Source organism: Loxodonta africana, chromosome 5 (assembly GCF_030014295.1).
Source record: "Loxodonta africana isolate mLoxAfr1 chromosome 5, mLoxAfr1.hap2, whole genome shotgun sequence".
Taxonomy (NCBI): Eukaryota; Metazoa; Chordata; class Mammalia; order Proboscidea; family Elephantidae; genus Loxodonta; species Loxodonta africana.
Window position 1 is genome coordinate 28,349,155 of NC_087346.1, and position 26,563 is coordinate 28,375,717.

Sequence of the window (26,563 nt, forward strand, 5' to 3'; positions counted from 1 at the left end):
CTTTGGAAACCCCACGGAGCAGTTCTACTCTGTTTTTTAGGGTCACTATGAGTCGAAATCAACTTGATGGCAACAGGTTATCTAAATATTGAAAAGGCCACTTCATTCATTCATTCGTTCTTTCAATCAGTAAGGATTTGTTAAATGCCTAAAGGGCGGCAGTTGTGGTTCAGTGGTAGAATTCTCAGCTTCCATGTGGGAGACCCAGATTCAGTTCCAGCCAGTGCACCTCTTGCACAGCCACCACCTGTCTGTCAATGGAGGCTTTCCTGTTGTTATGATGCTGAACAGGTTTCATCTTCCAGACTAAGATGGACTAGGAAGAAAGGCCTGGCAGTCTACCTTCAAAAATTGGCCAACGAAAACCCTATGGCTCACAAAAGTTCGATCTGCAATTGATTATAGGAATGGTACAGGACCAGGCAACATGTCATTTTATTGGGCATGGGATTGCCGTGAGTCAGGGTGATTCAACGGCAGCTAACAGCAACAACATTTTGTAAGACAATGTAGGGACTACTGCCCCTGCTCCTAAGTTGCTTACAGTGTGGTGGAAGAGATGTAACTTTGTAATACAGGGCATAATGGAATGTTTAGTGCTTGTACTCCGAAGAGGGAGGAGGGCAGAGAGTGACTTTGGATAGCCCAGGGTTGTGGCTGGTCAGCCAGATAGCTCAGGATATTCTACACAGAGGGCCAGCGATGAGGTTCCCACCCTCTGTGGTCAGACTGTAGAAACTGAAAGAACATCAAAGTGAAAGTTTTCTTATTGTGTGTCCAAGTAAAAACATTTTAGAACTGGACTCCCTCGTTTGAATCATAGCTTTACTTTTGAATCAGATAGATGCCAAGTAAAATCTAATATATAATTAGTAGTAGTAAACTCCTTGAAGCAAACAGAGCAGATAAAAACTAACAAAAAATCATGTGCTAATTTGTCACAAAGATAAACAGGGACTATGTAGAAAGTTCTTGGAATACCCAACTATTGATAGACCATTTTGGGTTATTAATGCTTACATGTTCACAGCATCTTATACTCTAGCTTTTTTCCCACATAGCATTTCAATATCTGTATCTCTTTCAAACTATGACACTCATAACTCAACTCTATGGGAATTACTGGCATTGTCTTTTATCTTGGCCGAAGAACAGTTTTCTAAGTTATCGCTTCCACCATAAAACCAGATAAAATACAATTTGGAGTAAGCATTTGACAAAAAGTCGGAGGGAAATGACTTTCAGTGGTTAAGCTTAAAAAATATCACCAGTTGGGGAGGATTTATCTTTAAGGCGCTCACAATATGTATCTAAATTTGATTTCAAAGTAATGCATCACAACAACGTTCATTCCACAAACGTTTGTGGGGCACCAGTAGGGGCAAACGATTAATGTGTTTGGCCGCTAACTGCAAGGTTGGCGGTTTGAGTTCACCCAGAGGAGCCTCAGAAGAAAGGCCTGATGATGTTCCCCAAAATCGGCCACTGAAAACCTAACGGAGCACAGTTCTACCCTGACACACAAGGGGTTGCCATGAATTGATTCGACTCTACTTCAACTGGTGTTGTAGAGTGAAAGACCCTACACCTGACGGGGGGTTAGAATAACATTATGTGGAAAAAACAAGGTCCCTCTTTTTACAGGGAGGCTTTGAGTTAGAGGAGAAGACGGTAGAATACAGTGTCATAAATTCTAGAATAGTCTTACCTACAAAGCAGACCGAGGACATAGAGGCGGAGGCACCAGCTCTGCTGAAAGCTTTGACAATGTGCCCTCAGAGAAAGGGGCATCGGAGCTGAATTCTGAACATTTAGAGTTCTCCAGACTAGCCTTTCTCCACCTGTTTTCTGCCGTAATAAGAGTGACATAAGTCATTCACCTAATTCTATGTGACACATGCCTGTAGGCATAGTCAGATTTTGGTCAAAACCGTAAATTTTGTAGAGGAATAAAGAATATAATACCATAAATGCTTTTTCTAGTATTTTAGTAATTTGCTATTCATAAGAAATCTTGTAAGTATGTTATTAAATAACTGGGTCTAAAATTAACCACTTTACAAGGAAAAGAGCCCTGGTGGTACAATGGTTAAGAGCTTGATGGCTAACCAAAAGGTCGGCCGTTGGAATCCACCAGCCACTCCTTGGAAATCCTATGGGGCAGTTCTGCTCTGTCCTGTAGGGTTGCTATGAGTCAGAACTCAACAGCAATGGGTTTGGTTTTGTTACAAAGAAAAATAATATGGCTACTTGATTTTTTTTTAATATCAAACATTATTTTTTTCATGGACCCTGATTTTTTTCCTTCAGAGTGCTACTCCACAGGTAATATTAACAAGGCAGTTCAGTGTGTGTAATTATGATTTATGTCATGCACTGGGTTATTTAATTTTCTCAACTATTACTTTAAGTAGGCTTTATTTTTCCTGTTTGGCTGCTAACCTGAAGGTTGGCTATGTGACCTGGGTTACTCTGGTGATGTGAGCCTCAGTTTTCCCATCCTTAAAATACAGACACTATTACCATGCCTCCCAAGGTTAAGTAAGAAAACCTGCGTGAAGGGCCTTGCATGGAGCTGCACAGGGCAAATGTAGGTAGCAACTCACATCATTTCTTCTTCCCCTCCCATGCTCCCATGCAGATGAAGGATTGTAGACCTTATCCTGTAACAGGAAGTCTTCTGGATTCTTGAGGAGAAAAGCCACATGGTCAGAACACTTGTCTTTATTTCAGAGAGCACTCTGGCACCAGTGTGCAGGGTGGATTGGAGAAAGGAGAGATTGGGGAGTGGGTTAATATAGTGAATCACATTTAATTTCAGCAAATTTTGCTTGGTAGGTTACTTCTTAGTTCCTTAAATAAGATGTTAACTATTCTTAATGCTGAATTGACTTTCATGGAGCCTGAAATCTATTACTTCCCAGGAACTATAGGTATATAGTCTCAGTCACACGTTTTTCTGTTTATCAGCATGCCTGATAGCTGGTTCCTGGTGTCTACTGTTGCCACAGCACCTTCACGTTCTTGTGCGTTCTTCTTTGAAACACGATTTTAGGTTTACTCAAGGGTTGAATTAAGAGCTCCTGTTGCATGATGGGAAACTCTGGTGGTGTAGCACTTAAGTACTATGGCTATTGACCAAAAGGTCAGCAGTTTGAATCCACCAGGTGCTCCTTGGAAACCGTATGGGACAGTTCTACTCTGTCCTATAGGGTCTCTATGAGTTAGAAGGGAGTCGACAGCAACAGGTTTTTTTATTGCCTCATGAGGAGCCCTGGTGGTGCAGTGGTTAAGCACGCAGCTGCTAACCAGAAAGTTGGCAGTTTGAACTCACCAGCCGCTTCCTAAGGAGAAGGATGTGGCAGTCTGCTCCTGTAAAGATTTACAGGATTGAAAACCCTGTGGGGCAGTTCCGTTCTATCCTTTAGAGTCTCTATGAGTGGGCATTGACCTGATGGTAATGGGTTTGGGTTTATTGCATCATGATCCTGGGAATTCTATTATCAAGTTTTGTTTTACAGGATTTGCCTCATCCTTAAAGACTATATTGTGGACTAAACAAGAAAGTAATTTGACTGTAACACATAATTTTAGTAGTTTTTTAAAGTATCATGGTATACAGACCTATGTTTAAATACTGCCTCTTTCATTTACAACTTGCATGATTTTAGGCAAATTACTTATCCCCTCTAAGCCTCAGTTTTTCTGTCTATAGATGGAGAGAATTGTACCTGCCCAAGGACACAAAGGTTACTGTGAGGATTAAATGAGATAAATATAGTACCTGTCTTATAGGAGGTACTTTTTCATTTATTTTCTGATTCCATTAAAATACAACCTTCCCACACAAGGTATTTGCTGTGATTTATTTTAGGCAGCGGACTGTCCTGGGAAGCTGTTCCTCTTCCATTCCTCCTTGCCAACTGCGGAAGCACCAGGGAAGCTCAGAAACAGAGATGACAAAAAGCTGGTTAACACGGACAAAGAAAAGGTACTTTGTGTACAGTTCTCCCTTTGAGGCATCCAAGTGTCAGCGGTTAAAAGGGAGTAAAGAAAGAGAATAAGTCTCTGTTTAAGAAGGTGGGAGTGAGGAGGCAGGGAAAAGAACCTAAAGCTAATGTGTAAGTCGAGGACTTTGTATATTACAGGAATATTTTGAATTGCAAATTATTTAAGAAATTTTATATTCCTAGAAAAATTAACGTCTAAAAATATTTGCATTAAAATAAGGCTGCAAACCTTCTTCATGTACAGTCTGTATAAGGGTGACTGAGTGACGATAAGACTGTTATACAACTAGAAGAAGTGGGAGAAGATACAAAAAAAAAAGATAAACGGTAGAGAGAGTGTGTAGACGCTACCATATGACAAATGCCCTTGAGACAGAGGCCTGAGTGTGAACTAGAGCTTCCTGTTGCTCACAACATTTCTTTGCTCAAACCGTCTGACAGGGTAGCAGTGGGAGAAAGTCGGTGAGAAGGATAGGGTATGGATGTAGGCGCTGGATTACTGGCTGCATGACACCACACAAGTTACTAACTTCCTGAACTTCATCTAGTTCTGTAAAAGCCAGGATAGCAATATCAGCTTCCTTAGGGTTGTTTAGTGATCAAATATACTTATGTTTTACCCTGCCACAGGCTGGGTATTGATGATTACCACAACCCATTTCTTGAGCCCAGTTCAATCTCCTGGAATAAGAAATATGTTTTCATTTTAATAAATCATTGAGAATTCAAGAGAAATTTAAATTTTTAAACCAAAAACATTTTTGTAACTTTTCCCTCTTCTTCTGTGTCTTTTTCTTCAGATTCTTTTCCAGCCCCAGACAAATGTCTATGAATCTCTGGCCAAGGACTGCGTGGCTCACAGCTGCTCTGTGACTCTCTTCCTCTTTCCTAGTCAGTACGTGGATGTGGCCTCTTTGGGTCTTGTTCCTCAGCTCACTGGAGGAACCCTGTACAAATACAACAATTTCCAGGTAAATGCCGCAGTTTGTTCATTTCAGGTTTCTACTCCGGAGCATTTTAATGTTGGTGCTTAGCTCATAGGTTAAGAAAGCGGTGCCCCCTTGTGGGCAGTTGACAAAAGTAAAGAACAGACGGTAAGCTGGTTAAGCAGTTGCTTTCTTACTCCTTAAGTGTTTGGCAAAAGATTGAACTCATTCAGTCTCATTTAAATACCAATGTAAGCTGTCATAATGGGGAAAATATATTTTATAAAATATCTAAGTGTATATATATATATATATATATGTACATATATGATATATTTTAGATGTTGCCAAAAAGAAATAACTACGTATTTGTTTCAGATTGTTGGGGTTTTGGGGGTCAGTTCATTACACCCCTTCCTTCCAAGCCTAAATTGACAGACAGATGCAAGAGATGATCAAAATGTCAGCACTATAACTCACCTAGGTAGTGGGCAGGTGGACTCAAGAATGCCTCACCCCTGAATTTGACAAATTTACACACCCAGGCCATTGGATGGGCACAGTTACAAGCTTCTCCTCTAGACATTTGCCCCTTGAAAACTTCCCTTATTGAGGGGCAGAAAATGTCTGTCTCCTGAACACAGGCTGCCTCCCCCAAAAGAGAACCCAGAAGGGACTGAGCTATGCACACCTAGTTTTTCCTAACTAAACGTTGGGCTGCTAATTGAAAGCTCAGCGATTTCTCCAAGGGAGAAAGATGTGAGAGTCTGCTTCTGTAAAGATTACAGTCTTGGAAGCCCTGTAGGGCAGTTCTACTCAGTCTTATCGGCCGGAATCGACTATACTGCAATGGGTTTGGACTAATCAGATAACTCCCTCCTCACCTGAGAGAAGTGAGGAGGGGCAGGGAGGGGCTTGGAGTGGACCTCTAATTTATGCATATCCACATGGAAACATGGAATGAGAATGAGTGTTTCCCCTATCATGAATGACAAATGTTAGTCATCATCGATGACGTTATTTGTAATAGTGTAAACTATCAAGGGGTTTGATAACACCAAAGATTGCCAATGAAATAAAATGGGAAAAGCTGTTAAGAGCCCCTTCCAAGATTTTTGGATCAAAGTAGGTTGTTTTAGACACACTCTAGAAAATAAGCTTTTAGTAATCACCTAGAATCTAAACTTTTCCTTATTCTGCCCATATTCTGGATGTTGAGGCACAACGAAACCTACTGTACTGGCTAGTTCCCAACTGAGGAAATAAGTTTTATCTGAAACTTTATTTTTTACTTCCCTAAAAAGCTCTTCATATCTCCCATTCTTGATTAATAAGGCCCTGACATATGTGAATAGGGTGGCCTCGCTACAGTCTTAAGTTCTGCATTGGGGTGGCCATCTATACTCGTGACTTGGCTTCAAAGATCATGCCACCAGGTGATATGTGTGCAGTGGACACAGGGGCACATTGTAATGTAACTATCCAGGTATTTTACTTTTTCCTACTTTTTTAAAAGATTTTGAGTTATGCGCTAACTCTATGTAATTTATGACATAATAAAGGATATTTACTTGCCTCTGACTGTAGCAGTAATTATTACTGATGGCTTCAATGTGTTAATTAAAAAAGAAACACTGTTGTAATTCCACTAAGAAAAACCCTCTAAGATGTAAGCAGGAAGAAAAATGTTCTATAAACAAAGAACGTTCATTTTGGCTATTATGCCACACATTTATTTATGTTTATTCCACATTGTTGCAAAGCTGAATCATAACTGTAGCATTTCTTTCTTGTCTTCAAAATTAAAAAAAAAACTTAATAGTGCCTGCCATTTAATAATATTGTAAAGAAGAAATGATAAAAATGGTGGCTAAGAACTTTGCAGGCACCTAGTTGTATTAAAACAGCCAAAAAGATTATAATAAAGATTGTCTTTGATTGCTTTCCTTCTATCCCTCCCTCGTTCCCTGTGTTTCTGAAAGGGAAGAGGAGTAGCGTATGCGTGTCTGCTTCTCTCTCACCTTTCAAACAGTTGTTGTTGTCATTGTTCCTGTTAGTTGCCATTGAGTCAGCTCCAATTCATGGCTGTCTGATGTATAACAGAAGGAAACGTGGCACAGTCCTGGGCCATCTTCATGTTTATTGGTACAGGAACAGTGATAATTTCTTAAAGAGCTTCATTGGCCAGGTCAGACGGGAAGCTTTAGAAGACGGTGCCCACTCTGTTCTCTTTAGTGAGCATTCAGCTCAGCATTGTACGTGTGCATATTGCCTAAATGTTGCTAGTTGTGAATAGTGAACACCATTCAGAGATACAGGGATAGTAGAGTAATTAACAAGGCTGGGGAAGGGGTTCTACTGACTCTGTGCACGAACTGTCCCCCGACTTAGCTTCACCAGGCTCTGAATGTGGTCAGATGGAAGGAGGACAACCTCAGCTCCAGAGCTTTTCCCCAGCTTCATTCAATAGATGTTATTCATTGGATACTATTCTTGCTTCAAACCCTAAACCTTAATCGTTTACTCTGTCTCAATTTTCCCATTTGCAAAATAAAGTTAATGACTGATCTTTCTGTCCAAGTGTTGTGAAAACGGAAGGAAATAATGCATGTGGATTTAATTTGAAAAGTTCAGAATCACTGGCTGAAGAGCCTGTATCTTCTTTAAGCCCAGAAATATAAGATACGAACATAAGTGTGCTAAATCAGGATTCCGCCACGCAGTGCCACTGAGTCGATTCTGACTCACGACGACTCTGTAGGACAGAGTAGAACCGCCCCATACAGTTCCCAATGCTGTAATTCCTTATGGAAGCAGACTGTCACCTCTTTCGCCCACAGAGCGGCTGGTGAGTCCGAACCACTGACCTTTAGCAGCCGAGCACGTAACCAGTGCGCCACCAGGGCTCCTTAAATCACGATTAACAAATAGTTATTTTAAGTACCTTTACTGCCATCTGGTGGACACTGATCATGCTTTATTTTTTTTTAGATGCCCTTGGATAGCCAACAATTTTTGAACGACCTTAGAAATGATATTGAAAAGAAAATAGGATTTGATGCTATTATGAGAGTTCGAACCAGCACAGGTAATTATCATTTATACCCGATTGTCATCATTAAACCTGATTGTTTCCTCTTCAAATCAATAAAAAGCCAACAAAGAAAATCATAAAATAAGGAGAAGCAAAATTTCTCGTTTTCATCATCCGTAGGTTTCAGAGCCACTGATTTCTTTGGCGGTGTTTTTATGAACAACACCACTGACGTAGAAATGGCAGCCATCGACTGTGACAAGGCAGTAACCGTAGAGTTCAAGCATGACGACAAACTCGGGGAAGACAGTGGGGCCTTGATCCAGGTGATTTAAAACGTATTCCTGTATTTTGCTTTTTAGTTTATGGCAGACAGCGATCAGTGGGGAGGCTAAAATACCATCATATGTGTTCGTCTCATCATAAAAGACTCCATTCTATTTCTCCAAAGGCAAAAGTCCGTAGATGAGAGCACTGATTGTGTGATTTCTCCACACTCTGATACTTTTGTGAAGTAACAATTATTTGTCATTGCACAAAAGCCCCGTAAACTTGTGGTTAGCATCATGGGCATCAGCACAGTGATTCCCGGCAGTGCTGGATTCTTCCAGACTTCAGCCGACCGTTCACTCATCTGTCGGCTCCTAAGATATGTCGGACCCCATGTTACGTGCACAGAAATAGGATTTGATTTTATAACATACAAAATTAACTAGAAGCTACGGAAACTTTGAATAAAAACCAGACAAATTATATCTGATGATCATAGTTTTCAGACACTAGCATTGCCCTTAAAAGATAAAAGTTGGCATTAAATTGAGGAAGAGCTCTATCAATGTTAATTTTTTTAATCACAGATATTTGGGGAAGTGGTTACATCTTTGCAGTCTTGAAATGTATATCTCATCAGCTTAAGACCTGAGTCCATCCTCAAGGATAATTGTATGCTTTTAAGGGAAGTGAGCCTTCAGTAAGGCTGTGTGAACATGAAGTTACCATTTCTGGTCCTAGATCCCTGGTAATAAAATCAGAGATATGTGAAGTGCACACCGCTTGTAGAAATGCAAACAGATATTTAGATGTGGATGGCTCAGTAATTTAAACCAGTGAAATACTACAGGGAAACCCACTTTGGGGACTGGTCATTATTCTTCCCATGTTTGCTGTCATTCGATCTTCAGCAATAATAGAAAAAAAATCTGTGGACAAATTTAGATGTCTTTTAGCTGTACACACTGTACTGAACTGTAGGCATTGTTCTGTAAATGCAAATAAGATCAAGAGCGTGTTAACCAGAACATGTGACCTCAACGTTGCCTTTGCAGTGTGCTGTGCTTTACACAACCATCAGTGGCCAGAGAAGACTTCGGATTCACAATCTTGGTTTAAACTGCAGCTCCCAGCTAGCTGATCTCTATAAGAGCTGTGAGACAGATGCTCTGATCAACTTCTTTGCCAAGTCAGGTAACCCTATACTCATTGTCTGGTCAGTGTACCTTGTAATTGAGTCAAGACTTGTTGGTTAATCAAGTCAGTATAGGAAAAGCACTGCTAAAAGATGGCACAGCCTTTTGGTAGATAAGTTCAGAACTTACCAATGCAAATTGTGAAGGAAAATAGTTAGCTTCTCTAACTCTAGTAATAGGATAGCTCAGGCCCACACTATACATTTTTCTTTAAAGTTTCTTCCCTAAAGGGGGATCTGACTTAAAATTTAGGGAGGTGATGCTTAGACTCTTATTATGGCATTTGAGTGTACTCTCTGGCACATGGGGATAGTGGAAGGAAACTGTCCCTAAATGTTAGCGTGAACTCCCTTGTCTGTACCGTGATAAGGATAAAATGGGATGAAGCCTAAGGCTAAATTTTCCTTAGCCTTCCTCCTGAGATTCTACATCAAGATTTAGAGGAAGCAGCAGTTCACCCTGTGGGAATTCAGGACATCGGAAGATGGCAAAATAGGCTTTCTTTTCTCTATATGTAGAGTTCTGTTTCTAATATTCTGAAGAAAAATCTGGACCTATCCTTTGTTATCAGTGGGCCATTGTTCTCCATTACGATCATCATAATTAGTTAAGAGAGACCATTAACAAACGATTTTAACGTTTTAGAATGCTGTTATTCCTTGCCGGGTGGTCTGAAGCTCATAGCAACTTGTTCTTTTTTTTTTTTTTTTTAATTATTTGAAGGCTTTAATTTCTGAGCTAAGACTTTGTTGTCCTTTTCATTGTTTTGTGCACACAGCTTTTAAAGCAGTTCTGCACCAGCCCTTGAAGGTCATCCGGGAAATTCTGGTTAATCAGACTGCCCATATGTTAGCATGTTACCGAAAGAATTGTGCAAGCCCATCTGCAGCGAGCCAGGTGAGCTACCTGTTGTACTAAGATGCTAAAGGGATATAAGCAGCTATTTAGCCCTTCAGCGTATACTGCTGAGGGCTTGTGATGTTCCAGGCACTTGGATGGAAGCTGTATAGTAAACCGTACAACCAAGAAGTTTGAGAATGTAACCTGTTTGTGCAATGGTATTTTTATAGCCAACGTGAAAAAACTTGATTTTACAAAATGCACGAACGAAAAAATGTGTGTATATTGTGTTCACAGTCACTACATTATATATAAACAAAAGAATGTTATATGTAAGAAGTGTCGTAATATAAACAGGATTCTCTTTTGCTTACGGAAATGGACATTGGGTCGTGAAATGTGCGTGCTTAGAAACTTTGTAGGCATACAAACAATCAAAGTTGACCTGAGCTGATGGCAGTAATGACAGTCTTTATGTTTTACAAACAGATATAATTTATACATAGAAATATTGGAATTCTTTGTACTTGAAGGTTATTAATGTATATGAAGAGTTTTTGAAAGAATTATCTCTGGGCAGTCATCTAGTAATTTGAAAATTTAGAAGATCTTTTAAATAAACCTCGTTTAGCCTCTCCCTCTTATAAAAGAAAAAGTAAAACCACATGTCCACATTGATTTTTCCATCTGTTCTCTTGTTCACATTCTTCCCTATACCAATCAAAGTGCAATGCCATTTTTTATAGCTGTGGGTTGAATATCTGAGTATAGAATTTTGGTTAAAAGAGAGGACAGTTAGCAACAGATGGGAAGACTTTCTGGCTCATTCATTGTCAGCAGTGGGTGCTGAAAGGACATCTGAAACCCCACTAAAAAGGCAGCTTTCAGCAGCAAAAATAATGTAAATAAATTTGGGGGCCAAATTCATACTCTGGATTAAGAAGGAAAATAAAGCAGACACATTTATTAGCTTGGACTCTTGCAGAAGAATTCCTTTCCCTGCTGTCCAAGTGATGAGACTGGCTATTCCGTTTTCCTCTCCTGTGTTGCTAATCACAAAAGCAACTCTTGAACCTACACACGTTCAGTCCTCTTATTCTGATTTGCCACTTTACTAACCTCAAACATCAGTACCGTTTCACAAGGTATTGTTTAATTTACACAGAGCCCACCAGGTGCACCTGGAATCTAGCCTGGATGTTCAATTGTGAGCACTTTAAACCCCAGTTTTACTATTTGTCTTGGAGCTCTGGAAATATTATTCTGTCTCTGGAGTTTCTCACACTTCACAAGGATTAGTTGAAGGAGAGCAGGTACAGTTAATGTCCTCTCTGGAAATTTATTTGCTAATGTTAAACAGATTGGATCAAAGACCTCAAGTTAAAAACAAATCTGTTGCCTATTAAGGACAAAAAATAAATAAATCGTATCATTTCCTTCTGGTTTAAAAGTGAAAATCTTTGTCTCTACTACTAGATCATCTGTTTACTCAATTCTATTATTTCTGGAGTAATATCATTATGATGCCATATTTTCTCTGAGAAAAGTTTTTGGAAATTATTCTCATCCTTATAGATTTTTCTTTTCTCCATTAGCAAATTTCATGTGCAGGATTTAAAGCCCTTTAAAAAATACCCTTTTCAATCAGTGATAACTATGCTTTAAAAAATGATATAACTTAAGACATCTTAAGATTATTCATAATGCAAATTGTAGAGATTCAGAAACTGTTAGGAATAAGATATTAAAATATACCCTTAATTGAAAATATAGAATAGCTGGTCTTCAGGTTCCCTCCAGGGACTGTAACTTCGTATGTGGCGCCCTCCACCGTGCACTTGCAAAAAATATCATGGAGAAATTCCTAAAGGAATCCCACTATTTGACTATAGAATCCACAGTTCCCTTGGTCCAAGTAAGACCATTAGGGAGCTGCACACTTGGATTATGTGACTGTGGACCTCAGTAGAACTGCCCTTACTGAATATCCAGGGTCAGGATGACATTGAGGGAAGTGAGGTGTTTAGGGCACAAAATGTAAGGACGTACTCACTCTGAGGGTTGTATAACAGGTACTGGGTGTTTTTGGGGGGTTGGTACACAAAACTAGAAACAACGTTAAAACAAAATTTTAAGCTTGTAAATGCAAGGTAGATTCTTTTTGTTAAATCTCTCTAATAGCTCACTGTTCTGAGCTTAAATATATCGCATCATATGAGAGGACAGTGACTTCAAATGGCAAGTCAACTGACCTTAACTATGAAGTCAGAGTTGTTGTGTCTTTTTTATCCAAAGAAGAATTCTTCAAAATCAAACCAGACTTTTATGAATTTCTACTCTCTTCCCACCCACACCCTTTCTCCTCAAGAATAATTTAGGTATTTATAAAGAGGACCAGGGAGGTGGGGAGAAAGTTTTATTAATGGTGATCTGTTGCCCCACTTTGTTCCCTACCTTCAAAACATTGAATAAGACTGTTTTCTCTCACTCTTCCATTCCTTTCTTCTTCATTGTCAGTGTTACCGCCTCTTCCAAATGACCTCCTCTGTTTTCTTCCCACTACCCCTATAATCGAACCTGCTTTAATCACATTTAAGGGCCAAGCTATGCCCCTTTGTGGCATTTAGGACAACAGATTTCTAATATGACCTGATTAATCAGAAACAACCAGTGAAGTTGTGAGATATATCAGAAAACTGTATGAGCGTGCTTCTGTATAGGTGATACAATGGTTAATGCATTCAGCTGCTGACCCAAGGTTAAAGGTTCCAGTCCACCCAGAGGCCCCTCAGAAGAAAAGCATGGTGATCTACTTCTGAAAAATCAGCCATTAAAAACCCTATGGAGCACAGTTCTACCCTGACACACATGGGCTCACCATAAGCCGGAATAGATTCAACGGCAACTAGTTTTCTTTTAAAAGAACATTGTTAACCCATAATAATAGGTAAGATACCTAATTGGTAACTAGTATTGAGGCCATGTGGCTCTGGAATATGATCATGATCTGATGCTTTCATCTTTTCGTCATAATTTGCATTGGTAGAGAAAGTAACCCAATACCAAATGTTGGCTAATGAAAATATTTTATGCTAGAGAAAAATTGTAATAACAGAGTGTTCTTCTCATATGAGGAAACATACATTTAAACTGTCTTTGGTTCTTTGAACAGACATCAGAAGTAACCCCATTGCAATTGAGTCATAACAACCCTATAGGACACAGTAGAACTGCCCCGAAGGGTTACCAAGGAGCGGCTGGTGAATTTGAACTGCCAACCTGTTGGTTACCAAGCAAGTTCTTAACCACTGTGCCACCAGGACTCCATTAAAAAAAAAAAATTAGGAGAGAAAAAAAGGGGGGGGGACCCTGCGAAGTAGAATCGTTCTCAAGTATGTTAGCCTGAGCCAGATGTATAGTTTTGTCTTATACATTCCTTACTTCATAGATCATGAGAAGAAATCTATGATGTAAAGATATTTCAATTGAGGAATAAGTTCTAAAAGAGCACTGAGGGAAATTTTCTTTCAGTATGGATTCTGATGAATTTCTGTTCTTCATTAAGATATAAAGCTAAAAAGAAATCATGAACTTTTAGGCCATGTATTTTAGCTGTCAGTTTGGAAATAATCACTATCTCCTATGTATGCCTTTTCTTTGGGATATTTCCTTGTTCATTGTCCTGCTGCCAGATGGAAGGAGTGAAACTCAGGTCTGTCAATCTTGATTATTAGTCATTTTTATGAAATTGAGTTGGGAGAGGGTTAAACAACTCAGGGCATTAGCTGTAATCCTTTTAACCCATAAAGTTGTGTTTCTGGAATTGCTGCATTGTAACTGTTATTTGTAGCATCTAATTATGATATGCACTTTGAGGTAGATAGAGTGAGGTTGTTGTTATTGTTGTTAGGTGCCATCAAGTCATTTCCAACTCATAGTGATCCTGTCTACAACAGAAGGAAACACTACCCAGTCCTGCACCATCCTCACAATTGTTGCTGTGTTTGATCCCACTGTTGCAGCCACTGTGTCAGGCCATCTCATTGAGAGTCTTCCTCTTTTTTGCTGACCCTCTACCTTACCAAGCATGATGTCCTTCTCCAGGGACTGGTCCCTCCTGATTAGATGTCCAAAGTATGTGAGATGAAGTCTTGCTATCTTCGCTTCTAATGAACATTCTGAATGTATTTCTTCCAAGACAGATTTGTTCATTTTTCTGGCAGCCCATGGTATATTTAATATTCTTTGCCACCACTATAATTGGAGGAAGACTCATTAATAACCTGTGATGTGCAGATGATACAACCTTGCTTGCTGAAAGTGAAGAGGACTTGAAGCACTTACTGATGAAGATCAAAAACCACACAGCCTTCAATATGGGTGACACCTCAACATAAAGAAAACAAAAATCCTTACAACTGGACCAATAAAGAACATTATGATAAATGGATAAAATATTGAAATTATAAAGGATTTCATTTTACTTGGCTCCACAGTCAACGCTATGGAAGCAGCAGTCAAGAAATAAATGACGAATAGCATTGAGCAGATCTGCTGCAGGATACCTCTTTAAAGTGTTAAAAAGCAAAGATGTCACACTGAGGACTAAGGTGTGCCTGACCCAAGCCATGATGTTTTCAGTCGCCTCATATGCGTGTGAAAACTGGACAATGAATGAGGAAGACTGAAGAAGAGTGAAGTTACATGAGGCAAAATGAGAATAGAGAGGAGGGTACAGATAGATTTTAAAAATAGAATTAAAAGGATTTGTTTACTAATTGAAGGGAAAGAAAAAAGTAAAATTGAGGTTTATCTGAAAGTTCTAGAATCTAAAATAGGAAACATGAGAGAAGGAACAAGTTTGTGGAATTGTAGGAGTTTGATTGTGCACATTCAGTAATGGTACACTTAAATTCACAGAGCATTTACTGTTTTAGTTTGTACCTATATACAGTCTCCTTATTATGTTTTATCTATTTCTATGTCTGCCCTTTCCTATGGGCTCCAAGCATCTTGAGGCAGGGATTATGCCTCATTCCTTATTTCCTGACCCTTTGCACAGAACTTGTCACACAGTGACATTCAATAAGTGTTTGATGAATTTTGACTAACATTGTGAGTTTAAGGTACATAAAGTAAGAGATACTTGTGGAAAGCTGGAAATACTATTCTCAAACTCAAGAGGTGGAAGTTGTAAATCAGCTTAGGAAATCATTTATTTTATTTAATAAACACATCTAGGGTGCTTGCTATGTGCTAGGCACTGTTGTAAGTGCTTTACTAATTGTTGTTGTTAAGTGCCGTCGTTGAGTCAGTTCTGACTCATAGCAACCCTGTGTACAGCAGAACAAAACATTGCCCAGTCCTGTGTCATGCTCACAATCATTGTTATGCTTGAGCCCATTGTTGAAGCCACTGTGTCGGTCCATCTCATTAGAGTCTTCCTCTTTTTTGCTGACCATCTTGTTTACTTAAGCATGATGTCTTTCTCCAGGGACGGGTCCCTCCTGATAACATGTCCACAGTATGTGAGACAAGAGTCTCGCCATCTTCGCATCCAAGGAACATTCTGGTTGTACTTCTTCCAAGACAGATATGTTTGTTCTTTTGGCAGTTCATGGTATATTCAATATTTCTCACCAAAACCATAATTCAAAGGTGTCAATTCTTCTTCAGTCTTCCTTGTTCATTGTACTGCTTTCACATGCATATGAGGCTATTGAAAACAGCATGGCTTGGATCAGGCACGCCTTAGTCCTTAAAGTGAGATCTTTGCTTTTTAACACTTTAAGGAGATCTGAGATCTTTTGCAGCAGATTTGCCCAATGCGGTGCATCTTTTGATTTCTTCGCTGCTGCTTCCATGAGTACTGATTGTGGATCCAAGTAAAATGAAATCCTTTATAAATTCAGAATTTTTTCCATTTATCATTATGTTGGTTATTAGTTCAGTTGTGAGGATTTCTGTTTTCTTTATGTTGAGGTGTATTCATACTGAAGGCTGTGGTCTTTGATCTTCATTAATAAGTGCTTCAAGTCCTCTTCACTTTCAGCAAGCAAGGTTGTGTCATCTGCATAATGCAGGTCATTAATGAGTCTTCCTCCAATCCTGATGCCATGTTCTTCATATAGTGCAGCTTCTTGGATTATTTGCTTATCATACAGATTGAATAAGTATAGTGAAAGGATACAACCCTGACACACACCTTTCTTGACTTTAAACCATGCAGTATCCCCATGTTCTCTTCCAACATCTGCCTCTTCATAGAGGTTCCTCATGAGCACAAATAAGTGTTAGGGAATTTCCATTCTAAGCAATGTTATTGATAATTTGCTTTACAAATTAATAATCATTTAATCCTCTTAATAACTCCATGTTATCAGGAGGGATCAATCCCTGGAGAAGGACATCATTCTTGGTAAGGTAGACAGTCAGAGAAAAAGAGGAAGACCCTCAACCAGGTGGATTGACACAGTGGCTGCAACAATGGGCTCAAGCATAACAATGACTGTGAGAATGGCGCAGGACCGAGCAGCGTTTTGTTCTGTTGTACATAGGGTCGTTATGAGTAAGAATCCACCTAACAACAACATCAACCCTAAAATCATGAAATAGATTTGCTACTTTTTTTCCCCCCATTTTCAGATGAGAAACCTGAGGAAAAGAGAGGTTATTTGCCCAAGATCACACACCTCGTAAGAGGCAGAGCTGGGGTTCGGTTCCAGGCAATCTGGCCTTACTGTTGAGCTGTTCACCACTGAGCCAGGCTTCTATAACACTACAGAAAATAAAAACAACTCAACTCTACTGCAACTAAAAACAACAGCAATTCTTTAAACAACTACTATGTGGAGCCCTGGTGGTACAGTAGTTAAGAGATCAGCTGCTATCCAAAAGGGAGTTTGAATCTACCAGTCGCTCCTTGGAAACCTTATGGGGCAGTTCTACTCTGGCCTGTAGGGTCGCTATGAGGGGTAATTGACTTGACAGTAGTGGGTTTGGATTTTGGGGTTTTTTTTATGTGCCAGTTAACTGTGCTGCACATGCCTTATATAGGTTACCATTTAATCTGCACAACAGCCTCAAAAACAAATAATACATTTATCTTACAGATAAAGCTTAGGGTTTCTTTTCTCAGTAAAGTCCAAAATAAGCATGCAAAACCAGTGAATTTCTTTTTCAGCTTATTCTACCAGATTCCATGAAAGTATTGCCAGTGTACATGAATTGTTTGTTAAAAAGCTGTGTGCTGCTCAGCAGACCGGAGATCTCAACAGATGAGCGGACATTTCAGAGACAGCTGGTCATGACCATGGATGTGGCTGACTCTCAGCTTTTCTTCTACCCACAACTTCTGCCAATTGTAAGCATGCTGCCGTGGTGCATTTTCTGGAAGAGTTTGGAAAGGAATCATAATCTGTGCTTTTCTACATGTTGTACCTGAAACATCTTGTTCTTAGGAAGAGATTTGAAGTCATGAAGCACCTTCCAAGCATGTGGTGTGGGATTTAGCACAGAAACTCTTTCGAATCAGTTGTATGTGGGCATCGGTGTGCGCAGTATCGTGGGGGGAGGAATTTGAGGGGTTCCGACTTTACAGAACTGTTTAGATGATTGCCTTTCTTTCCTTATTCCAAAATCGGTAGTCTTAATTGAGTAGATTGCACTGACTTTTCAATCTGTCTACTCAGCTGAAGACTGCCAATTTTGAAATTAGGAAAGAAAAGCAATCATCTAAATAATTCAGTAAAGTTGGAACCCCGATCAACTTATGGCTCACTTCCCTATCCAAATTCGTATTCAGACTCTTGCTAACAGTGCATTCACTGCTAATTTAGGTTAGAAACAAAAATCTGTTAGTTCTTTCAAACAATATGAACATTAGATGTGAATTATTACAAATGATAGTTTTGCATTTAGAATTGATTATCAAAAATCTGTAAGCCAGGGAGCCTGGAGCTCTTAAGGTCAAGAACATGACCACTCCACTAAAGCTCTCTTGCCCAGGTCACTAGTGACCAACATGTTTCTAAGTCCCGTGGGCAGTTCTCAGTCCTCTTTTCTGACCTGTCAACAACATTTGACACAGTCTGTCACTCCTTCTTGAAACACCTTTTTCACTTGACTTCTAGTTTCCCTCCTACTTCACTGGCCATTCCTTCCTCTGCTACCTTGGTTAGTTTACCCTGTCTCCCTGTTGGGGTGCCCCAGGGCTCACTCCCTGCATAGTCGCTCTTTGCTATCTACACCCATTGCCTTGGAAGCCTCATCTGTTCTCATGGCTTTAAATTCCATTTACATATGAATGATTCCCAAATTCATATCTCCAGCCTGCCCTGAACTCTAGATGTACTTGTCCCTGTCACCTACTGAACATGTCTCCTTGGATGTGAAACGGATGTGTTAACCCAAGCCCCTGACCTTACTCCCTGAGCCTGCTTCTCCCACAGTCTTCTCCATGTCATTCATCACCACACCCCCTGCCAATTCTTCAGGTTAGAAATCTCACAGTCATCCTTCTTTCTTTCTCTCATACACCTTACTTCCACTGTCAGCAAATATGGTGGCTCTCCTTTCTAAGGGTCTGCACACTTCTCACCTTCTCTTCTGTCATCACCCAGATTCAAGTGTAATCGTAACTCCCAGGACTATTGCAATAACCTCCTAACAAGCCTCCTTACTGTCAACTTTGCCTCTCCCTCTATCTGTTTTCAATACAAAAATTAGAGTCATCTTTTAAAATCTTGTTAAAATTCTTGCCAGCTCATGTCGCTCCCCTGCTCAGAACACTCCAGTATTTCCCATCACAGTAAAAGCCAAAGTTCTTTCCACCTGACCCAGTATTACCTGTACTCCCCTCCCCTCCTTTCCAGCACCATCCCTGTTACTCTCCCCTTTCTCACTTCACTCCAGCCATACTGGCTTCCTTACTGATCTTCAAACACATCAGACAGGCTCTTGCCTCAGGGTCTTTGCACTGGCTATTCTCTCCCCCTGGAATGCTCATACCCCGGACATCACCATGGCACCTTCTCTTATCTCCTTGGGTCTTTACTCAAATATTACCCTCTTAACAAAGCCTTCCTTAACTACTGTATTTAAATTGTAATACCCGTCCCCACCACCACCACTGACATGCTGTTACCCCACTTCCCTGCTTCACTTTTCTTCCTAGAGCTTAACACCAACCAAAATTCTATATGTTTTACTTATTCTACCTATTGTCTCTCCCTCCCTCCAAAAAACGTTAGCTGCACAAGGCAGGCAGTATTGTCTAATGACTAGAACAATGTCTGGCATGTAGTAGGCACTCATTAATGAAATAGAAAGAAAGAAGGAAAAAAGGAAGTAGAAATGAAGGAAGGAAGGGAGGTACGGAGGAGTTTCTAACTCCCTTGTCTTTGCCTACACAGCACACATTAGATGTCAAGAGTACAACTTTACCTGCTGCTGTTCGTTGCTCTGAGTCCCGTCTTTCAGAAGAAGGAATATTCCTCCTGGCTAATGGTCTAAATATGTTCTTATGGTTGGGAGTAAGTAGCCCACCAGAAGTGATCCAAGGAATATTTAATGTGCCGTCTTTTGCACATGTCAACACAGATATGGCAAGTATCCTTTTTTTGTTTCATTGTTTTGTGGTAACATACAAAATATAAATCCTTAAATATTTTTTGTTAACATGCCACCATATATTTTACAAAGAAGAAAAAAACATAAAGCATATAATTTTGTATAAGAATGAAGTTATTTCATGTTTTGATGAATAAAAAGCTAGTTTAAAGGTATTTGTATAAATTATCAAAGAACCAAAATATATGACTGTAATGGAAATTTCTAGATCATGTACTATGTGCTAGTCACTGTGCTCTAAGCACTTTAAATCTACCACTTCATTTAATTCTCAAAACAAATCAATGACATGGATATTGTTATCAACACTTTACAGATGAATCAGTTGAGGCTTGGAGACAAGTTCATTCAGGTAGTAACTGGCAGAGGCAGGAACTGAATGCAGGTGTGTCTCCGTGGGCATATCCTCTGAGCTCATTCCTAGTGGTGACCTGCACACTCAAAAGAATGGGCAGAAGTCATTCATGGGTGTTCTGCTACAGACGAAATCAGATTAATGAGTTACAAAATAATCTCACAAGAACAGAGTATACCCTGCTCTGTTACAATCATGAGAAGATACTGTGGGCTTGAATGTGGAGATGAATACAATTGATTTTATTTTTAAAGTTTCAGAGAAAAAAACTAGTAATTTTAATTTGTTTGAGAGTCAGCACTTATTGCAAACCGTATATGCAGACCTTTGTTGCATGAGCATCATTGCTGTGATGGTTCTAGTGTTACTCTGTGCGATGGTGAATTCCTTATGAGTTCACCCATAGAGCTCAACAGACTCAGTGCGTGCCCTGAAACTTCACTTATGTCAAGATGGCATAAGACTAGCTCAAGCCCCCAGTATCTGGTACGAAGGTACGGCAATTTGGAGATACATGGCATCTTGGAGGAAGGGGCCGGATTAAAATTTAAGGTTACAAGGGTAGGTGGTCAGTTTAGAGAGCTGCATATCCATTATGAATGTCAACAGTATATTTTTAAAGGAATTTAAAAATTGTAAAGGTGTCTATATTCCATTAAGAGACTAGTTTTAAGGTTGTTGTTGTTAACTGCTGTTGAGCCGATTCTGACTCGTGGTGACCCCACATGTGCAGAGTAGAACTGCCCCATAGGGTTTTCAGGGCTGTGACCCTTTGGAAGGAGATCACCAAGCTTGTCTGGGTGGGTTCGAGCCATCAACCTTTCGGCCAGTAGTTGAGCACTTCACTGTTCATGTCACCCAGGGGCTCCTAGTTTTAAGATTAAGAGACTATGGTAAGATGTCTGCATGCAGTTGAAATTTAGAAATGATTAGAAATGCAATTTTTAAAAAAACAATAAAATTAATTAAAGAATTATGACTCTGAAGGTTTTTATAAAATTTAGAAAGCTTCCTCTTACATCACAACGTATTGATATACTCTATCTACCAGTTGCCATCGATTCCAACTTGTGAAGACCCCGTGTGTGTCAGAGTAGAACTGTGCTCCATAGGGTTCTCCGTGGGTGATTTTTCAGAAGTAGATTGCCAGGCCTTTTGTCAAAGTCAGCTCTGGGCGGACTCAACCACTGACCTTTCAGTTAGCAGCCAAGTGCTTAGCCGTTTGCATCACCCAGTTAACATCACCAAAGGAGTATGTGTATTGACGTAGAAATGCTAAATGCATATTTGCTGAATTGAGCATCTATCACAAAGCAGCAGATTGGTAGGTTTGTGATATATCAGCATCTCTTCTCAACCTTCTTCAAAACATAAAAGAAAGAAATCAACAGCTTTCTTTCTAGAGGCAGTTGGCACTTGGAAACATATGTTGTTGTTGTGTGCTGCCGATTTTGACTCATAGCAACCCAATGTGACATAGCAGAACTGACCCTAGGGTTTTCTAGGCTGTAATATTTATTTAATTGTAGGGTCACTATGAGTTGGAATTGACTTGATGGCAATGGCTTTGGGTTTGTTTTTTGTTGGTTTTTTTTTTTTTTTTTGGTTTTAATATTTAAGGGAGCAGATCGGCAGGTCTTTTCTCCAGTGAAGCTGCTGAGTCTGTTCAAACAGCCAGCCTTTCAGTTAGCAGCTGATCACTTAACCATTTGCACCACCAGGGCGCCTTTCAAACATATACATGAAGTATATTTATATATTTGTTGAATAAAAAGATCTACCTTAATGCCAAAGAATACAGTGGGGGGTGAGGGGTGGGTGGTGGGTGGTGTGTGAGTGTTAATGATGAATTTCCTGCTTTTCTTACAACTCCTATGTAAAATATAGGTATAATCTTTTCCTGAGAGTTGCAGCTTTCTGGTAAAACATTCTAACTCACCTTTTCTGTGGCAAATTCACAGATGGTAGGTTATCTCTTGGCATCTTTGTGCTGAGAAGTTAGCTGTATCATCTAACTTTGTCTTAACGGAAGAAATCTAAGTCCAGATCCTTCACATCCCCGAGGCTGTGTCCAGATGGATTGGTATCTTTGCAGACCATTAACCAGATTTTGGGGAGATCTAAGAGGCTTCATCCCCCCTTGAGAAATCAGCATATGATGATTTGTTTTAATGTGCAACAGTGGTTCTTGCATGGCATTTTAGAAACGTGATCATGCCTCCTCAGGGTTCTGCAGCTGATTCAGTGAGGGAATGAAGTACATTCTTTTCTCTCACAGTGTAGCCTTGAAATATCCATCTTGAAAAGGGATTAAACCTTCATGGGGAATGGCCCAGAGACATCCCTTACATAAAGCAGACACCCATTGTGTCTTCTCGGTGATGTGCCTCTATCAGATTCCAGAGAAGGATTTTTATTTTTGAAAGACAGAGATAATTGGTTCATTGATAGAAATCTATGCCAATAAGAATGATTAATCTTTAGTGCATTTTTCCACATTTTTGGCTTTCAGGTAAATGAACTAAACCAATAATGAAGTATATGATCTTAGAGGGATGTTTTTAAACTTTAACATTCTAACAGTCTCACATTACTGCTTCTATCTAAATGACAGAATAAATTGTACTGGAACTGAAACTTAGATTTTCTTAAATCTAGACTTTACTGCCTGAGGTGGGAAGCCCATACTCTCAGAAACTCAAAATGATAATGAATATTATCCAACAGAAGAGGCCATATTCAATGAAGGTAAGAATGAGATTTTTTCCCCCTTTTTTCAAAGCGTTTTTCTTTTAATTTTAATTATTATTTCATTAAAGATTTTTTAAATGCATGTCCTGTATTTTTATGAAGTGATCTTGATACAAAAGCTCCTACTATCCTCTAAGTATACTATCTAATTATCAGCCATAGACATACACAAATAAACAGATATCACCACAGGTTATTTTAGTAAAATATTAACTTAGTAATCATGAAGATTCTCTTAGTGGTTTAAGAGCAATATATTAACAATAGGTTTTGAAATAACTTTTCCTTCAGGACCTAATCAGAACATTCATAGCACTGAATTTTTACATTTGACTTATGATCTCTGAAAAATTTTGTTATTCTAGCCCTACTAAGCTCTTCTAACCTTTTTGGAGTTTGAGTAAAAGACTTTAAAATATCTGAAACCCAAGAAAATTATACCCTGTTGCTAAGTCCCAGCTACGCATCTCTTTTCCTTCCTGAGCTCAATATTAGGGTCTTCTGGAATTTGGAATGCACCGATGATGGTTTATTTCTTTATTTGACAACCCCTTGAGTCTAGAGACTCAGTTTCTCTCCCATCCCACTCTCCCTAGAAGACAAATGCTTTCTTATGTTTGCTTTGATTATCTAGAGTTATCATCAGTCTCTCCCTCTCCCTTAGCCTTCTTCTATGCAATGCTACTTACTGCTGAGGTATAGGACACTCACCGGGAGGCAGGATTGTACAAGAACCAGGGTATCGTGGGGCCAATTTTCACCCCGAAAGGCAAATGTGATGACAATCTAAATCAACGTTCTTAACCTTGAAAGTAACTCATTCCTGCAAACATCAACTTTAAATAGAGCTTTATAATTAATCTCTAGCAGACATATGAGAGAACCGTCCCAGAAGTGTTTTTACATCACACAGCACGTACTTCAGCTTAGTTTTAGGGCAGGGCTGGTGAGGGCCCAAACTGCACACGTTCTCCACTGGATACTCTCTGAGTGCCCTGGAGACAAGTCATGAAATCTTAGGGTCCCATGAAACACAAATAAAAACCACTGGAATTTGGAATGTACACCTTTGTCCCTGGCTGCAGTAACTGCATCCCTACAACTGGTCCCATACGCAGAGAAAAACTTAAGCAAAAGCTTTTTCTACTCTGCTTCCTGTTCACACACGTGCTCCAATAATGCTTTATCAAGGTCTTGTCAGCTTTGGTTATAAAAAGATCTGGAAAATAGAGAACAGAAAAACAATTGAAAGAGTTAAGACCAAAATCTGGTTCTTTGAAAAAATTAATAAAATTGATAAACCACTGGCCAAACTGACAAAAGAAAAACAGGAGAGGAAGCAAATAACCCAAATAAGAAATGAGATGGGCAATATTACAACAGACCCAACTGAAATTAAAAGAATCATATCAGATTTCTATGAAAAACTGTACTCTTAACAAATTTGAAAACCTAGAAGAAATGGATGAATTTCTAGAAACACACTACCTACCTAAACTAACACAGAGGTAGAACAACTAAATAAACCCATAATAAAAGAAGAGACTGAAAAGGTAATCAAAAAATTCCCAACAAAAAAAAGCCACAGCCCAGATAGCTTCACTGTAGAGTTCTACCAAACTTTCAGAGAAGAGTTAACACCGCTACTACTAAAGGTATTTCAGAGCGTGGAAGAGGATGGAATACTCCCAAAATCGCTCTATGAAACCAGCGAAACTGGGTAAAGACACCACAAAAAAGATTTACAGACCTATATCCCTCGTGAACATAGTTGCAAAATCTTCAACAAAATTCCAGCCAGTAGAATTCAACAACATATCGAAAAAAAAATAATTCAGCATGACCAAGTGGGATTTGTACCAGGTATGCAGGGATGGTTCAACATTAGAAAAACAATGTAATCCATCATATAAATAAAACAAAAGACAAGAAACACATGATCTTATCAATTGGTGCAGAAAAGGCATTTGACAAAGACCAACACCCATTCATGATAAAAACTCTTAGCAAAATAGGAATAGAAGGAAAATTCCTCAAGATAATAAAAGGCATTTACACAAAGCCAACAGGCAACATCATCCTCAATGGAGAGAGTCTGAAAGCATTCCCCTTGAGAACGAGAACCAGGCAAGGATGCCCTTTATCACCACTTTTATTCAACATTGTGCCAGAGGTCCTAGCCAGAGCTATTAAGCTAAATAAAGAAATAAAGGGCATCCAGATTGGTAAGGAAGAAGTAAAAGCATCTCTCTTTGCAGATGACATGATCTTATACACAGAAAACCCTAAAGAATACAAGGCATAAACAGAATACAAAACATTACTAAAAATGACAAAGAGAAATCAGATAACTGGGAGCTCCTAAAAATCAAACACCTATGCTCATCCAAAGACTTCACCAAAAGAGTAAAAAGACTACCTACAGACTGGGAAAAGTTTTTAGCTATGACATTTCTGATCAGCGTCTTATCTCTAAAATCTACATGATACTGCAAAAACTCAACAACAAAAAACAAATAACCCAATTAAAAAATAGGCAAAGGATATGAACAGGCACTTCACTAAAGAAGACATTCAGGTAGCTAACAGATACATGAAGAAATGCTCACGATCATCAGCCATCAGAGAAATGCAAATCAAAACTGCAATGAGATTCCATCTTACTCCAACAAGGCTGGCATTAATCAAAAAAACACAAAATAATGAATGTTGGAGAGGCTGTGGAGAGATTGGAACACTTATACACTGCTGGTGAGAATGTAAAATGGTACAACCACTTTGGAAACCGATTTGGAGCTTCCTTAAAAAGCTAGAAATAGAACTACCATATGATCCAGCAATCCCACTCCTTGGAATATATCCTAGAGAAATAAGAGCCTTTACACAAATAGATATATGCACACTCATGTTCATTGCAGCACTGTTTACAATAGCAAAAAGATGGAAGCAACCAAGGTGCCCATTAACTGATGAATGAATAAATATATTATATTCACACAATGGAATACTATGCATCGATAAAGGACAATGATGAATCTTGAAACATTTCATGACATGGAGGAACCCAGAAGGCATTGTGCTGAGTAAAATTAGTCAGTTGCAGAGGGACAAATATTGTATGAGACCACTATTATAAGAATTCGAGAAATAGTTTAAACAGAGAAGAAAATATTTTTCGATGGCTAAGAGAGTGGGGAGGGAGGGAGTGAGATGGGTATTCACTAATAAGATAGTAGACAAGAACTATTTTAGGTGAAGGGAAAAACAACACACAATACAGGAGAGGTCAGCACAACTGGACTAAACCAAAAGCAGTTCCCTAAATAAACGGAGAGATTAGAAGGCTAGCATAGTAGGGTAGAGGGGTTAGGGACATGGTTTCAGGGGACATCTAAGTCAATTGGCATAATAAAATCTATCAAGAAAACATTCTGCATCCCACTTTGGAGAGTTGCATCTGGGGTCTTAAATGCTAGTAAGCGGCCACCTAAGATGCATCAATTGGTCTCGACCCACCTGGAGCAAAGGAGAATGAAGAACACCAAAGACAC

General features: G+C 39.3%; 1 protein-coding gene across 3 annotated transcripts in view; it reads left to right on the plus strand.

Annotated features, from left to right (window-relative positions):
• SEC24D (SEC24 homolog D, COPII coat complex component) overlaps window positions 1–26,563 on the plus strand; it is a 134,075-nt gene that overhangs the window by 81,001 nt on the left and 26,511 nt on the right. For all 3 annotated transcript variants that reach the window (XM_010590519.3, XM_010590520.3, XM_003410416.4), the window contains exons 14-22: window positions 3,875–3,991; window positions 4,811–4,981; window positions 7,928–8,024; window positions 8,151–8,296; window positions 9,296–9,434; window positions 10,215–10,333; window positions 17,460–17,639; window positions 19,690–19,881; window positions 22,920–23,009. In XM_010590519.3, coding sequence (XP_010588821.2) covers window positions 3,875–3,991; window positions 4,811–4,981; window positions 7,928–8,024; window positions 8,151–8,296; window positions 9,296–9,434; window positions 10,215–10,333; window positions 17,460–17,639; window positions 19,690–19,881; window positions 22,920–23,009 — 1,251 coding nt within the window. The remainder of the gene's footprint in view (window positions 1–3,874; window positions 3,992–4,810; window positions 4,982–7,927; window positions 8,025–8,150; window positions 8,297–9,295; window positions 9,435–10,214; window positions 10,334–17,459; window positions 17,640–19,689; window positions 19,882–22,919; window positions 23,010–26,563) is intronic.